General features: G+C 40.9%; 1 protein-coding gene across 1 annotated transcript; it reads left to right on the forward strand.

The window, feature by feature from the left end:
• Nucleotides 1–281: 281 nt before the first annotated feature.
• On the forward strand, nt 282–12,559 carry LOC142193804 (lysozyme g-like). Its single transcript, XM_075262808.1, has 5 exons — nt 282–321; nt 2,892–2,990; nt 6,697–6,893; nt 10,071–10,209; nt 12,426–12,559. The coding sequence occupies exons 1-5, from the start codon at nt 282–284 to the stop codon at nt 12,557–12,559; spliced, it is 609 nt and encodes a 202-aa protein (XP_075118909.1).
• Nucleotides 12,560–16,490: the final 3,931 nt, after the last annotated feature.

Raw genomic sequence — 16,490 nt, forward strand, 5'->3', positions numbered from 1 at the left:
GATCATGTAATGAACTTTCCAGAATGTTGAAACACTGTTTCGTAATTCATTTGACATTTTCATATTTATGTGACTCTTCTTTCAACTCTGTAGCACCTCCTATGACTGCCCTCCTCTCAAATCCTGCTATAAAACACCCTCAAGAAATGCAGTATACCAGATATATAGATGGGTATAAGGTAGGTATGGCACAGTCCCCTATGTCACCAGCATTAATACTTGTCATTGATATGTAATAATCATTGATAATCTATTTTTCTAGAGATTTCATTGAAAGAAACATGAAATTTTACATTGTCCTCATCCTTTCTGTGTTTACTGGTAAGTACATAAAAACCAATTATACTGGGTTATATTATTAATATTTTAGTAAACAATTAGCAAATTAGAGGTTTTATACACATAGCAAATTTTGTACTACGATGTGCAACGTTCTGATTTTGGAAAAGTTGCAGAAAGTTGTGTGAAAATTTAGCTGAGTGTGAAAATATTCCAAGGTTGCATGCAAACACATCTGTGACAAAATCCACATGCATTTGTGGTATAAAAGTATGGCATTTGTAGAACACAATGAGCATTTTGAAGACTTTGAAATCTGTAGCATGGTCTGAGGCTAGGTTCACATCTGCTTTTGGGTTTCCGTTTGCGGGTGTCCACTTGGGGAACCCCTTAACAGAAACCTAATCCACTTAAAAAAATACAGTGCATAAACAAAGAAGTCCGAAAAAAAGTGGCACTATCGCTAGAATGAAATTGACAATGCACACCCTGCGGTTGTGTAAGATATATGGATATGGTCAAAAATATCTTCTTGGGCGGTGCTCTACATCCCAAATAAGACGAAATATCATATTTTTAGAAGAAGAAAAGATTGGGGGCACTCACTTACTTGAAGATTTTTCTTTAAAAACTTGGTTTGAGAAAGGGCCTGTGTCGGCACGAAACGGCTGTTGCCCACACCTTGCATGTCATTCCTCCCTCCCGGTATTGTTTTATCTTCGCTTTCAAATAGAGGATACATTTTTAAAGAAAGATCTCCAAGTCAGTGAGTGCCTCCCGTTTTTTCTTCTTCTAAGAACACTTAAAAAAAAAAAAGTTTACCCGTGGAAACCCACAGACCCCATAGACTATAAAGGGATCTGCTGGAAAGGGGAACGGAATTACCAAACAGATTTAAAATGCTGGTGTGAACCCAGCCTCACTTTATTTCAGAGATTTTTTAATACATGTGAATGGGATTTTAATAACCCAATTTACCTGTATTGTACTGTACGTTGCTGCTGTTTGTGGTGCAGAAACTGAGCTAGAAATCTGCCATGCCTGGACCCAGCCTTAACACATTAGAATTTAGATCCTTTTGAAAGAAAACCCTGTAAACGATTGTTCACAATGGGCAATGCCAGATAGCCCCCGATCAGGCAGTGTTGTTGTGTATGTTGATGGTGAGATTTTTTTGTATATAGCTAGTTCTACAATTTCATGCGAATACATCTTAATTTTAAAACAACAAAGTCGGCAACTTTGTAGTGTTCACTTCCAGAGGCTGAAAATGTGTTTTCTTTACTCGCAAATAAGCGTATTCAGACACCTATTATTCACAGCTGTGTTTTGTTCATGTACTCAGCACTGCACTGAGTCCCAGTGATTTAAATGGATGTTTACAGATATCCCTTTGATTTCTTTGGACATACATGGTTTTGTCCAACTTGGCAAAGTGCAGCTAAAAAATGCATTACTTTTATCTACTGTGTTTTTAACTGCATTTTTTCAGTTACATTTTTTGCTGCATTTTCCAATGCATTTCTTAGTCTCTTATTAAATCTATTGGTAAACCACTTGCGATTTCACAGCAAAAATTTTACATGCATTTTTGAAAGAGCAGCTTTTCAGCTGGGGCCCCATGTGGTGTAAACGATGAGTTTGGGCTTGGCATAAACAGCACAAAAAAAAAAAAAAAAAAAAAAAAAGCATTTTACAGTCGCTGCAAAGTGAATGGGATTCTAGTGAATCCCTTTCACATATTGTAAAAAAATACATGCAGCAGACACGTTGCAGTTTCCAAAACCATTGCCATAGTTAGTTGCAAACTAAGGATAGTGTGAACTTACCCTTAGTCTTTTTGTGGCCCAAACAAGCCCATTAAAGTGTATGTGTTTTTGAATAATGCTTTATTCACACTTGCACCCGGTGTGCGCATTCCGCCAGGTTTCTGTCTTCAGCCCCGGTGAAACTAGACAGGGGACGGAAACCCGGCGGTCAGCTTCAAAACCCATTCACTTTAAAGGTGACCGCCTGTGTCCGCCTGCGGCCTGTCTGCGGGGAAACCTGTTTTTTTAGCTGGACACCATGTCCTGCATGTTGACTTGGTGTCTGGCTAAAAAAAACTGTTTCCCCATGGACAGGCCGCAGGCGGATCCAGGCGGTCACCTTTACAAACCCATTCAAGTGAATAGGTTCTATAGCTGACCGCCAGGTTTCCGTCCCCTGCCCAGTTTTTCCGGAGCTCAAGACAGAAACCCGTCGGAATGCACACACCGGACACCAGGCGTAAATGTGAATTCCCCCTAAGTTACCTGTGTCACTTGGAAATGCTAAGGATAGGTTTCCAACCATCTAAATAATTATAAGGAGGGTTCCATTCACTGACAGCAGGTAGAGAGCTTGAAAATGATAAGGAACTGAAACATGTTCATTTGTGGGGCACCCATTTTCATGAATCCTTCATAGATCTGTCATATCATTGTTTTTCACTGTCATGTAAATAAACAGTTCCAGTATATCATTTTATTCACCTTTAGTTTTCTTTATTTACTCACATTAGAAATAAAATAAAATAGGTGGTCATGTAATTCAGCTTAAATTGAAGTGTCCCTCAATGTTTTATTTCTCAGGCAATGTAGTTGCATCTGGAAACTATGGTGACATTGGTAAGATTCACACAAAGGGTGCAAGCTGTAGAACAGCTCAACAGGACAGATTACCATGTACTGGTAAGTGCTGAAAGAATATATTCACCACTGGGTGCCATTTTATAGTTTGATATGGAAATAGAAAAATAGTTAAACTTTTAAATACATTGTATAATAGTATTCCTGAGTCACAGTTGTATTATGTCCCAGAGCTGCATTCACAGTTCTAAAAGTTATCAATAGAAACAGTCAACAAGTTTACCATCAAACATACCCCTGGCATCTTACTGAGCTTTGTTAATTCAGTGGGAGCATTTTTCTTCCAAATATTGCGTTGTATAATACGGAAATGTATCATATCACAGATTCTCAAAATATTCTGTGCAGAAACTACTCTAGAAAGAAATGCTTGGGGTCTGTAGAATTGTAAATGTCACTCTGGACTATGCAAGCTGTAAGTCATGATCAGCACATGGTAAGTTATGTATTTGTTACTTTACTGCTATGTACGCAGATATGGTTCACTAAATTGGAAATAAGTTTGCAATGCATTATGTTTACCAGATAACTTCCCAAGATGACTTTTCAGGCATTAACATGAGGAGTACAACATGATAAACTCCTGTGCACCTAAAATAAATAACCACACCAAATAATATTGCGGCTAAACATTGCACTAGTCGCTAAAGAACACCATACAGCACAGTTGGTTGGGGCACTGATTGGGGGACAGATCTTGGGTGCTACCCCAGGCAACATGCCCCAACTTCAAATGTATCTGCATTGCCAGGACACAGATATAGTACATATATAATACAATGGTGAAGTAGAGAGATGTCAGCTCCCTACTTCACCATACAGTCCTTGTCGCTGGTGGGGTTTGGCATTGAGTGAACAGGAGGGATACAAAAAAGTAAAACAGCGCAGACTTGGCGGTTATGGTACCTGCTCTGCTTCTGATTCGGTGCCATTTTTAAAGACCTGAAATGCGCTGTACGATCACAACATATGTTTGGAAGGGGTTAACTCACTATGGCCCATCACAAACCAACATCATATGTGAGGTGTGAAGTGATTAAAATAAAAGCTGTGTAGGTGGTTCTTAACCTCTTCCCAAGGTACTATTACTACAGATTCCAGGAATTTAAATATGGTGGCCACTTAGAATTACACAGCAGATACTCGACGCTAATGCTTTCAGGTATTAAGGCTCCCATGGTGGGGGCTGGGTGCCGCCATTTTGACAAGGATTGCCCCGGCAGGAGTGAAATCCAAAGCCAGCATCTATTGAAGGCTACCAGGCTTGTCTGGCGTTAGCTTGTATGACAGGTTGCTTTTTGCCGCCTGTGATACAAATGCTGATATTTTGCCATGCGTTAGCATTTCAAAGCATTGCATAAGGGGGCATTCACACTACCACCACTGTCCGCCCCGGGAATTCTGTCCTAAGCCCCACAGAAACTGGACAGGGAATAGCTTACCAGCGGTCGGCTTTAAAACAAATTCATTGGAATGGGTTTTTAAAGGTAACCTCCGGTGTCCATATGCAGCCTCTCCACCTGTAAACCATTTTGTTTTGCAGGGACACAAAGTCCTGTATGTACGACTTTGTGTCTGTGCAAAAATACCAGTCTCCAGGCGGAGAGACTGCATACGAACATCGGAGCTTACCTTTAAAAACCCATTCAAATGAATTGGATTAAAAGCTGACCACCAGGAAGCTGTCCTCTGTCCAGTTTTCTCGGGGTTTAGGATGGAAACCCCGGGGCAGACACTTTATGCACATCTGTGTCTGAAAATGCCTGGTGTAGAAACGTCTAAAAATGTATTTGCTGTACAGTAGAGATGAGTGAACACTGTTCGGAACAGCCGTTCCGAACAGCACGCTCCCATAGAAATGAATGGAAGCGGCCGGCACGCAGGGGGTTAAGCGACCGGCCGCTAGCAAAGCGTACGTGCCAGGGGCTTCCATTCATTTCTATGGGAGCGTGCTGTTCAGATCAGCTGTTCGCTCATCTCTACTGTACAGTGAATGCCATAACAGGAAAAAAAATAAAAGGGGCAAACTGCTGTTTTTATGTTGTCACCTATGATAAAAAAAATTGAGTAAAACTGATCAACACAATAGACATTTGCCAAAATAGTAAATCTAAACAGTACAGCTGACCCTGAAAAAAAGATGCCCTATATAATTTTTTTTTTTGTATTTTTATTAATGGATTAAAATGTAAATAAAACTATATAAATTTAGTATCCCAGCAATTGTACTGAAACATAGAATACAGATGATATGTCATTTTGGCTACAGAGTGAATGCTGTAAAAAACGAAGCCTGTAAGAAAGTCGCACAAATTCACTTTTCTTCTAGTTCCACCCCACTCTGAATTTTCTCCAGCTTCCCAGTACATTGTATAGAATAGTAAATGGTACTGTCATGAAGAACAATTTTCCTGCAAACTTTAAAAGGCCCATATGACTATGTGACCGGAAAAATAAAAAAGTTATGGGGTTTGGAAGATGGGAGTCAGAAATCAGGAAAAATTCCTATCTTATGCACATTAGATATAAAACTAATTCTGGTCATTATATATTATATTATATCAGCATATATTCCGCAATTTTCCTCTTTTCAGAATGTCTCTAATTTCAGTTCTCCCTGAGCTTGTGGGTGCAGACTAGCTGCTATGATGTCTGCCATAGACTGCACACAGAATGTAGTGGAGAGTTTGCTCAATAGCTCTTGTACACTTAGGCCCCGTTCACACAGGGCATGGGACCGTGTATTTTGGTCCTGATTCTGATTAGGGAAGCCGAATGAACCCTAAGGGGTAGTTCACACGGAGTAAACGTGCGTGTATTTTGGTAAAGTACACGTGTAAAGAATACACCTGTAAAAATAAGACTCCCATTGACTTCAATGACATTTTACACGTGTATTTTGATGTGTATTTTGATGTGTTAAAGTCAGAATAGGACCAAAATGCTCCTGCCGCGACAGTCACAGCTTCTGAAAGTCGCGGCTTCCCGCTCCGTAGTAGGCCCAAATGAATGGGCCTAGTCTGGATGGTGCTGTCGTGAGGCGGACGCCAGGGCTGAATCAGCCGCGGAATCCGCCGGAAGAAAGGACAGCACGCTTCTTTTTTCCATGAGCTGGAACATACCGCTCACGGAAAAAAGGAAGCTAGCAGTCTACATAGACCTCTATTGTGAGGGGGCGGGTTCTGAGGTGGATTTGGCGTCACAATCTGCCCCCTCTTGCCCCGTGTGAATGAGCCCTTGGAAGCATCACCAGTTCATACAACATATTATGGAGAAGTACTGACCTGCACTGATGTGAATACATCACTTTCTAAGCCCATTCACTGCTACAGATCTCTGTTTTATATTACAGTATATTTGTATAGAACAGACATACATAACAGAACACTGAATCTTCATGAAACAAATATTGTCCCACTCACTGAAAAATCACTGAAAACTTGATCAGATTTAGCAGAAAATCCAACCTGATCTAGATTAGTTTTATATTTGTCCAGGAAATGGTTAACATAGTTTAAATAATTTCTGAGTGTTGCAAGAAAATGGCTTTCCAACACACAAAAAACATACGAGACTCCATAACATTGGGATCATAGAAACTGGATACGCCCTTCTGTGCCTTCTGTATTACATTCCTGTGTATATATTCAGGTTAACCTACTTGTCACAAGTAATAGGTATATATATTCAAGATTACAAGACACTTTGACAAAGGTGTAACCATGACTCTTACCTTATTTTTGTGCAGGTGTAGAAGCTTCCAAAAAAATGGCTGCAAATGACCTGAGCAGAATTAATAAATATAAGCCTATATTTCAGTCAGTGGCCCGAAGTACGGGGATGGATGCAGCGGTCATTGCTGCAATAGCATCCCGTGAATCACGTGGTGGAAGTGCTCTGAAAGATGGTTGGGGGGACAATCACAATGCTTATGGTATTATGCAGGTAATATTCCTGTTTTATATTCTTTGAAGTTTTTTTGTCACTTTAGGTGAAAAGTGAGATAGTATTAAACGCTTTTATCTGACTTTCAAAATAAGCCGTTATGTTCATGTGCACATAAGGCATACCACCATGTCTGATCATTATATGATTTATATTCTACATTTGTATCAGTTTACCCCCTCTGCAAATTACACCTGGAACTTTTAGTTCTCTCTGAATTGGTGGGTGAGCTGCTATATATTGCTCACAGTGTTTTAAAACACTGTGGTTCAATTTTTTTTACATTTTTTTTTTTTTTTTTTTTTGCTTTATATGGTATAATACAAAAAATGTACATGTCTTGTTTTTTTAATCCACTCCTGATATCTTTACAAATGCTGATGCAAAATAATGTCCACATTTTAACAGTGTGAAAGTGGCCTAAAGGGCATAGTAACATGCAATTTATTTTTTTTCATATCTTGCATTTTAGTTGCTTTTTAGCACAGCTTCATTAGGAGTTGTAGTCTGAACAGATTAGTCAATATTCATCACAATTAATCAGCTTTATTAACTTTAGAGGGTAAGTTCAGCCTGAGTTTTTTGGTCAGGATTTTAAGGCTGTATCCGCATCAAAATCCTGACCAAAAAGATGGCTCCCATTGAAATCAATGGGAGCTGGTTAGTTCTTTATTCCAGTAGCCGGTTTGTTCTGGTTCCTGGAAAAAGAAGCGAGATGCTCATTCTTCAGGCCGATTCGCTTTGCGATTCGGCCTGAAGAAGCTCCCTCCTCCCGATTAGGCCCATTCATTGAGCCTAATCCGGAGTGGAGTGCACAACTGGATGCCAGTGCAGTGCACCATCATTCAGTCGTGGCTACCTGTTTTTTGGTCCGGAACCTGAGGCGGCCTCAGGTTCCGGACCAAAAATCTCAGTGTGAACTTACCCTTGAAGAGGTTATTCAGCTTCCTAAAATGCAAATTAATCCACTGCAATGCTAAATACTCACTGTCTCCTTATGCAGCCTTTTCTTGGCTTTATTTTGCTTGAGACTCCTTGTATCATGGTTATTTACACGCAGTGAATCTTTGAACAAACTACATTAACCATGACACTCCTGTTTGCTCTCACTCTCTGTGTTTGCTGCCCAAAGAAGGGGGGAAATGAGCTTGCAAATGAAACATCACAGCAGCATGTAACCTCAGATGTGGGAGTCATTTATCACCTATTATTTCATTGCAGGGAAGAGTGGAGAAGTGAGGGGTACACAGAGAGTGTGAGCAGAGAGATGAAAAGACCCCAGAATATAATAGTTCATGGGTGGTCCACTATGGGGAATAATACTAAGTACAAGGGCCACTATGGGGCATAATACTTTGCACAGGGGCTACTATGTGGAATAATAGTGTGAACAGGGGCACACAGGAGCCACTATGGGGCATAATACTTTGTGCAGGGGCCACTATGAGGCATAATACTTTGCACAGGGACCACTATGGGGCATAATACTGTGTACAGGGGCACACAGGAGCCACTATGGGGCATATTACTTTTTGCAGAGGCAGCTATGGGGCATAATACTGTGTACAGGAGCCACTATGGGGCATAATACTTTGCACAGGGCCCACTTTGGGGCATAATACTTTGCACAGGGACCACTATGGGGCATAATACTATGTACAGGGGCCACTATGGCACATATTAATTTGTGCAGAGGCAGCTATGGGGCATAATACTTTGCACAGGGGCCACTATGGGGCATAATACTTTGCACAGGGGCCACTATGGGGCCTAATACTTTGTGCAGGAGCCACTCTGGTGAATAATACTTTTTGCAGGGTCCACTACGGTGCATATTACTTTGTGTAGGGGCCACCTTGGGCATAATATTCTGTGTAGGGGCCACTATGGGGCATAATAGTGTATGTAGGAATGCAGTTTGTGCGCGCTGTGTGGGTGGGGGGGTTGGGTCAGGGGGGGGAGGAGTTATGTCAGATGTTCACCTTGCTTTAAACTTTATAAAGACAATACAGGTATTTTGGGTTTAACACAATAATTTTTAAATTATTTTATTTCTTACAAAAATATTACAATCAAAGTTAAGCATGATTCACCATGTGGGTTAAGTAATCTGATCATGTTATAGATACAATTTATGCTTACTATTATGATACTAACTAGGCACCCAGTAGTGGCATACCTGGGACCATTTTTTGGTCTTTGTAGTCTGTAAACATAGAGATACATAGGCCTACATATAAGCTATTGGTACAAAATGGTAAAAATTCCCAAACCAAAAAAAGTATGAAAAACATTATTTGTGAATAGCAAAAATTGGCAATTCTGTTAAAGGGGTCTACCTCCATCCTCAAGCATATCCATTTGGGACTACGTCATTGCAGAGCTAAACAATGTACCTTTGATTTGTATGTCACTTTAGTAGAAAAACAAGCCAGTAACAGCCTGTTAAGAAAAAAAAAAACAAAAAAACACAGCGGTAGCGGCTGTCGCTGGACCCCTAATGTCCCAGGCCCTGTGGCAGCTGCTACCGCTGCTATCTCAGTAGTTACGCCCCTGGAAATGAGGCAATTGGTGCACTGGGGGCGGGCCTTCAGCCCTGGGAGCTTTGCTTTTGCTGCTAAAGTAGCATGGCTAATGGAGAGGACCATCTCCCACTGCATGGAGTGGTGCAGGCAAGAGATGGTAGAGGTCTGAGAGGAAAGAGCAGTGTTCCAAGGCCTGGCCCCAGTGTACAAACTGTCTCATTTGCATAATTCTTCATAATTCTTGTTTTTCTCCAAATCAACAAAACTGACATACATGACAAAGGTATGATGTTTATATGCTTTGTAACACAGTGGTGATAAGTTGGTCATGCTTGGAAGAGGTGGTAGTTTCCATTTAGGCTCAGCCTCCATGTCGCAGAAATGCAGCTTTTTATGTTGCAGATTTTGAATGGGAAATATACAGGAAGAAATATAGGATGTACTTATACTTTTACCTTCTGCTCAATACACTCCTGTCTTTGGCTAAAAAAAAAAAAACCAACGTAAAATTTGTAGCAAAAAAAGCTGTGCTGCCAGAGGGAAACTAAAACTAATGGCAGACATATGTAAATGCTCTCTTAATGCTGCTCCCAAACCAGTGTTGAATAAGCATTTTGTTGATTTTAATGCAAGGGTCTTCGTGTTTTGCTAGGTTGACCAAAGGTATCACAAAATTGAGAAACCCTGGAATGGGATAAAACATGTTACCCAAGCAACAAATATTCTTATTTCAATGTGGAATTCAATACGGAAGAAATTTCCTTCTGCTTCAAAAGAAATGTGGCTAAAAGGTAAGCGGTGTACTAAATTTCCCAATACCATTTCAGTCAGGAAAAATGTTACGTGGGAAACCTCCATGAAGCTGATTTCATATGGCTGAAATACTGCTATATTTTGGTGTCCATAATATATCCACAACGTCTGGACCTCATGCAGCTGACATTGCACTGTAAATTAGATGAGATTGTTCTGTTGGGTCCAACTATGTTCCTATGTCATTCAATAGGACCTGTCACTCTAAGCACAAAGAATTTTTGTTTTGTATAAATTTTTTTTTTAATTTTTCTTATTTTTTTTTTCCTGTTCTTGTTTTTTTTTAAGCTAATTAATCTGTTTCTATTGACTCAATAGCAATGAGAAAACCAATGTAATTTAAAACTGAATAAAAGTTTATATAGTGCATAGATGTGATTTTGCCAAAGAAGCAACTCAAGGAAGATTTCCTAATATAGTTTTTTGTAATCTAAGGATGCATTCACACAATGTAACATGCAGCGTGATCTGGCACGTATACGGCGTGTCAGAGTTTGCACGCCGTAAAAGCTCCCATTGATTTCAATGGGAGTTAGGATCGTATATGCCGCGTTATTTTGCGGCCGTGATTTTGCGTGGCGTATATGATCCTAACTCCCATTGAAATCAATGGGAGCTTTTACGGCGTTCAAACTCTGACACGCCGTATACGTGCCAGATCACGCTGCATGTTACATTGTATGAATGCACCCTAAGACAAAAAAAGAAACCTTATTTATTAAACATATAATTTTGGTGCCATAGCTACACCGTACCATATAGTACCAATCTCTGAACATACGCCTAAGATACCATGTACAACCTTTATTATTTGTCATAAGAAACCACAGATGACAAATCAGAAAAGATGTATGTATTTAACATATGGTTTTGTGGTATATTTTGCGATGCCAAAACTGTATTTCATCAACCAGGTCTAACATTTTTAAATTCCTCTTTACTTTTTTGTTAAAAAAAAATCCAGACATCAAAACATTATGGAGCGTACAGAAAGACTTCTACTCCATGCACACAATGGTAGTTTTTATTCTCAATTGCAGGTTTGCAATTGTGGATAAAAGTAAGGACCCATTCATTTCTATGGCACCATGCACACATCCATAGTTTTAACAGATGAGTGTCTCGGCTGTAGAAAGGAGCCACAAAATATGGAGCAGGTCCTACTCTTGTATGTATTTGCGGCTCGATCAGTTCACTCAAATAAATGGGTCAGACAAAATCAAGGATGACACACGGGTAGTAATTAGAGATGAGTGAACACTGTTTGGATCAGCCGATCCGAACAGCACGCTCCGATAGAAATGAATGGAAGCACCTGGTACACAGACTTTGCCTGCGGCCGGCCGCTTAACCCCCTGCGTGCCGGCCGCTTCCATTCATTTCTATGTGAGCGTGCTGTTCGGAACGGCTGTTCCGAACAGTGTTCGCTCAACTCTGGTAGTAATCCATTCTTCTACCCGAGAAACTGGACAGGAGACGGAAACCAGCAGTCAGTTTTCAAACCTATTCATTTGAATGGGTTTGCAAAGTGTCCGCCCTTCTGGTTTCCGTGGCGAAACGTTTTTTTTCTAACCGGACACAAAGTCGGACATGCAGGACTTTGTGTCCGGTTAAAAAAAAAACAAAAAAAAAAAAAAAAACAGTTGTGTGCATGGAGTACTAGGTTTAAAGAACTGGGTTAAAAACTACTTGTTAAATTCCATCCTAACACAGTGGTGGATACCAAAAAGAGGAATACTATCAACCTTTACCAAATAATTGTCCCCAAACCTTCTGTGTAATACCAGCCTAAGGCCGGGGCCCCAAATTGCTAAAATGGAGCGTTTTTTTTGTGGCGGAAACGATATGGCATAAAAAAAATTCCTTTTACATTATCCCCATAGTGGAATGGAGCTGAGATGTAGTTTTAGGGCTCATTCAAACGGAGTAACGCCGGGTGTGTATCACAGCCGTACACGCCGGCGCTATGGCAGGCTGCCGAACACTTCCCATTCACTTCAATGAATGAGCCCTTATAGATTAGATTGATGTTATGGGGGATTGTCATAAACACATGCAAAATACAATAGCTGTGATAATATTTTGGGAGTGACCACAAACCGCAGTAACTATGTGAATAACACAGAGACTCTGTAAAGATATGTAATGGACATCAATGTGAAAAGTTGCACATATTTTCACTTTTTTGTTACAGGGGCTATTGCTGCATATAACTGTGGTCCCGGAAATGTTAAGAATTTGCAAAATGCTGACACATACACAACTGGAAAAGACTATTCTGATGATGTTGTTGCCCGTGCACTTCACTACAGAACACTTGGATATTAAAGCCATTTGGTTACTGCATTGGTTTTAATTTTTCATACACTAAACAATACCAATAGCTTATGATGATTAAAGGGTAAGGGTACAAAATCTTAAATATAATCTAGCACTATACTTGTAGCTTAAATGCAACATTAAATGTTCTATAAATAAAATGTATCACAAGGCAATAAAAAAATTACTTTAATGTTTGTTTCATTTTTGTGTTTTTACACCCTGTGTAAAATCATCCCGCTAGGTAATGAACAATATATATGAGACGTCACCCTGCAGCCAGTTTCAAGTGTTGGTAATGTGGCAGGTTTTTTTGCCACCATAACGCAGTCACAATATTTGTATTTTCTTTAGTTCTATTGAATAAAGTCAATAGAGCGTGCCACATTTTATATGTATGGAATGCCACAGAAATAACTATATGCCTCTTTTCCAGATTACATGTATAGGCAGGTACATAGAGGGCTTGTACACTTCTTTACTAACTCTACTACATCTCAGTGCAAGTAGAGTTTTATGGCATTTTAGTGGTACGCTAGGTTCACACCTGTGTTCGGTTTACCGTTCTTCAGGTCCACTTGGGTATCTGAAAAACTGAAACTGAATCCACTTAAGTAGTGGTTACCATCGGACCCCATAGAGTATAATGGGATTTGCTGGGTTTCTGCCTGAAAAATGTGCAGAGAAAAGCCTTATTTGCAGGACTTTTCTCTCCACATTTTTCAAGTGGATTCAGGGTTCAGAAACACCAAACAGAATCCAGGCGCAGGTGTGAATTCAGCTTTAGTGGTATTTTTCTCAAAAAGCAGCACTCTTTAATTTTTCAATTAGTTATCCTCTATAGATTTTTTTTCTGTCCTAAAGGGTTGTATGGGGGATACAAAACTTGATACAGTGCATTTTTTTTAAACTGTCATTTTTATTGAACATTTTTAAAAAATTTACAAAACATCAAAAAAACAAGGGACAAACAGAGAAAAGGAATGGGAACAAATGGCAAAAAAATAACCAGGCAAATATCACTGAATCTTCCCAGTAACGTATACAAGGCATAGACAACAAAACTAAGAAAATGAGGGAGGGGGAAAGGGAGGGGGAGGAAGAGTAGTCAGAGACCATTTAAAGTACAGTATGTGTCCCAAGGCGACCATACAGCTTGGAAAGCCTCAACTGTATGATTAAGTGAGGCTGTCAAATACTGTAGGCTGCGCACATCCTTCACCCGGGCAATAAGGGCAGGGCAGGAAGGAGGGGAGACTTTTTTTTTTCCAACGGAAGGCAATAAGCATCTTAGCTGCGGTGCATAAATAAAGGAACAATTTGGAAGACTGCTTGCTAAACCGTGCAGGTGATACAGTGCATTCTGAATAAATGATGGTCCCCAGGCGCTCTGATTATTGGCTTTATATACCATGGGGGTGGGAAGTCTCCATGCTCAGGCTCTGCTGTTGCTGATCCTGCGCTCTATGACATCACCTACTCCGTCCTACTCCTGCTGCAAGTCCATAGAGTAGAGGAGAAAGGGTCAAGTGACCAAGAGTTGGAGTGTCAGAAGTGCGTTCTGAAGAATGACACTTCCGCATCCCCAAGAGGGTGGGATGCAGCTGTTTCTCCATAGCTTTGCCGATCCACTTGTTAAAATTACAACTGAATCCCAGAACCAGGGAGAAGAGGAGCTCTGACCCCATTCTGTTGCTACTAGAGCTGGAAGTAATAGGTTTTCTGTCCTAGTTACTTTCTGTGCTCCCCAGCCCCTCCTGCTTCAGGCATACATGATGTGACAGCAGTGTGCCCAAAGGTAAGTACTAAGCGCTATAGAGGACCTGTATGAGGGATGTTATCCTGGATGGGGGCCTGTATGGAGAACATTATTTTGTATGGGGGCCACTGTATAGGAGACATTATCCTGTTCAGGGGCCTGTAGTGTCCACTTAGTCAGCTGGTTTCAGCGGATCACATGTTGAGACCTTTTCAGGGGTTCAACAACAGCTTGGTGGTTTCACTCTGGTCCACCAGAAGTGACGTATTGGCAGTGACACGTGACTGGAAGTGGTCACCTGATCACCAGGTGGTCACCAAACTGCTGGAATGTCTGCAGCATACGGAAGTGACATCACATGTTGGGGACCATGTAAGCCATTATTTAGTGGGTTTGCCATTCTCCTTCTGAGCTGAGGTCTACAGTATACAGTTGTTTTTATACACAAAATCTTACCAAACAGCTTGTAACCCCCAGCCAGGGACTTCCTTCCTGGGTATGTGTGATATAAAATTTTATATGGTATGGCATTTATTGGGGTCTCTCTCTCCTAATTGGAAACTTAGGGGGCCCATAAAAATGTCCTCAAAAAGAAGAATAAGTAAAAAATGCTCAATGTGCCTTAACCCTTCCCAACATCTGCCATAGTAGTACAGCGCATGCAGGGTGTTTAACTGTGGTGGCCGCCCGGGTGTCTATTGTTTCACACTGTAGACAACCGGCGCTAATGTCTCTGATTGGTGCCTGGACGATCAGAGGCATTAAAGAGGACCTTTCACCACTTTTGGGCACATGCAGTGTTATATACTGCCAGAAAGCTGACAGTGCGCTGAATTCAGCGCACTGTCGGCTTTCCCGATCCGTGCCCGGTGTAAAGCGCTATCGGTCCCGGTACCGTAGCGCTTTACAGTCAGAAGGGCGTTTCTGACCATTAGCCAGAGACGTCCTTCTGCCTCGCGGCGCCAATCGCGCTGTACTGTGGAGCCGGGAGGAACGCCCCCTCCCTCTCCTGATAATGCTAGTCTACGGACAAGCTGTGTGAGCAGAGGGAGGGGGCGTTCCTCCCCGCTCCACATCACAGCGCGATAGGCGCCGCGAGGCAGAAGGACGTCTCTGGCTAATGGTCAGAAACGCCCTTCTGACCATAGAAGAGCTACGGTACCGGGCCGTAAGCTCTTCACACCGGGCACAGATCGGGAAAGCCGACAGTGCGCTGAATTCAGCGCACTGTCAGCTTTCTGGCAGTATATAGAACTGCCTGTGCCCGGATATGGTGAAAGGTCCTCTTTAACCCTTCCGGAGTCTCGGTTAAAGCTGACCGAGACACCATTTTTCCGGCGGCGTGTGGGTGCCACCATTTTCTTTGTGATCACCGGCACCCGGCGTAAGCTCCGGGGCTGGCGTCACGTTGTGAAGGTTCCCCGGCCTGTCATTTTATTGCTTCTATTGCAGGCTATGCTAGATAGCCTGCAATAGAAGCGCCGGTATTTTGCAATGCATTAGCATTATAATGCATTGCGTTAATGAGAAGACCCCTAGGGGGTCTAACAAATGCAAAAAAAAAGTTTAAAAAAAAGGAAAAAAAAAATATTAAAAAAAAATATATATTAAAAGTTCAAATCACCCCTTTCCCTAGTACACATATAAAAGTACTGAAATACTGTAAAACACAGACATGTTAGGTATCCCTATGTCCAAAATTGCCAGCTCTACAAATCTATAAAAATATTTTTCCTGTACGGTGAACACCATAGCAGTAAAAAAAAAATAAAAAAAAAGTCAAAAGTGCCAAACCGCCGTTTTTTCACTGTTTTACTTTTGATAAAAATTTAAATAAAAAGGATCAAAGCAATAGCAATTACCCAAAATGGTATAACTGAAAAGTACACTTGGCCCCGCAAAAAAAGACGCCCTATGCATGCCTGTACACAGACGTATAAAAAGGTTACGGGTGTCAGAATATGGCGACTTTTAGAAAAAACATTTTTTAACACAGTTTTGGATTTTTTAAGAGGTTAAAATATAAATAAAACCATATAAATTTGGTATCCCTGGAATCGTACCAAAACATAGAATACAGATGACATGTCATTTTGGCTGCACAGTCAACGCAGTAAAACCGAAGCCCATAAGTAAGTCGCAGAAATGCATTTTTTCTTCAAATCCCCCCATTCTGAATTT

The sequence above is a fragment of the Leptodactylus fuscus genome, chromosome 2 (assembly GCF_031893055.1).
Source record: "Leptodactylus fuscus isolate aLepFus1 chromosome 2, aLepFus1.hap2, whole genome shotgun sequence".
NCBI lineage: Eukaryota > Metazoa > Chordata > Amphibia > Anura > Leptodactylidae > Leptodactylus > Leptodactylus fuscus.

Bases quoted from the DNA above. Each gene is read 5' to 3' on its own strand.
- LOC142193804 (XM_075262808.1), top strand. From the start codon at position 282: ATGAAATTTTACATTGTCCTCATCCTTTCTGTGTTTACTG. The intron at 2,991-6,696 runs GTAAGTGCTGAA...ATTTTTGTGCAG, and splicing joins GGACAGATTACCATGTACTG to GTGTAGAAGCTTCCAAAAAA. The intron at 6,894-10,070 runs GTAATATTCCTG...GTGTTTTGCTAG, and splicing joins ATGCTTATGGTATTATGCAG to GTTGACCAAAGGTATCACAA.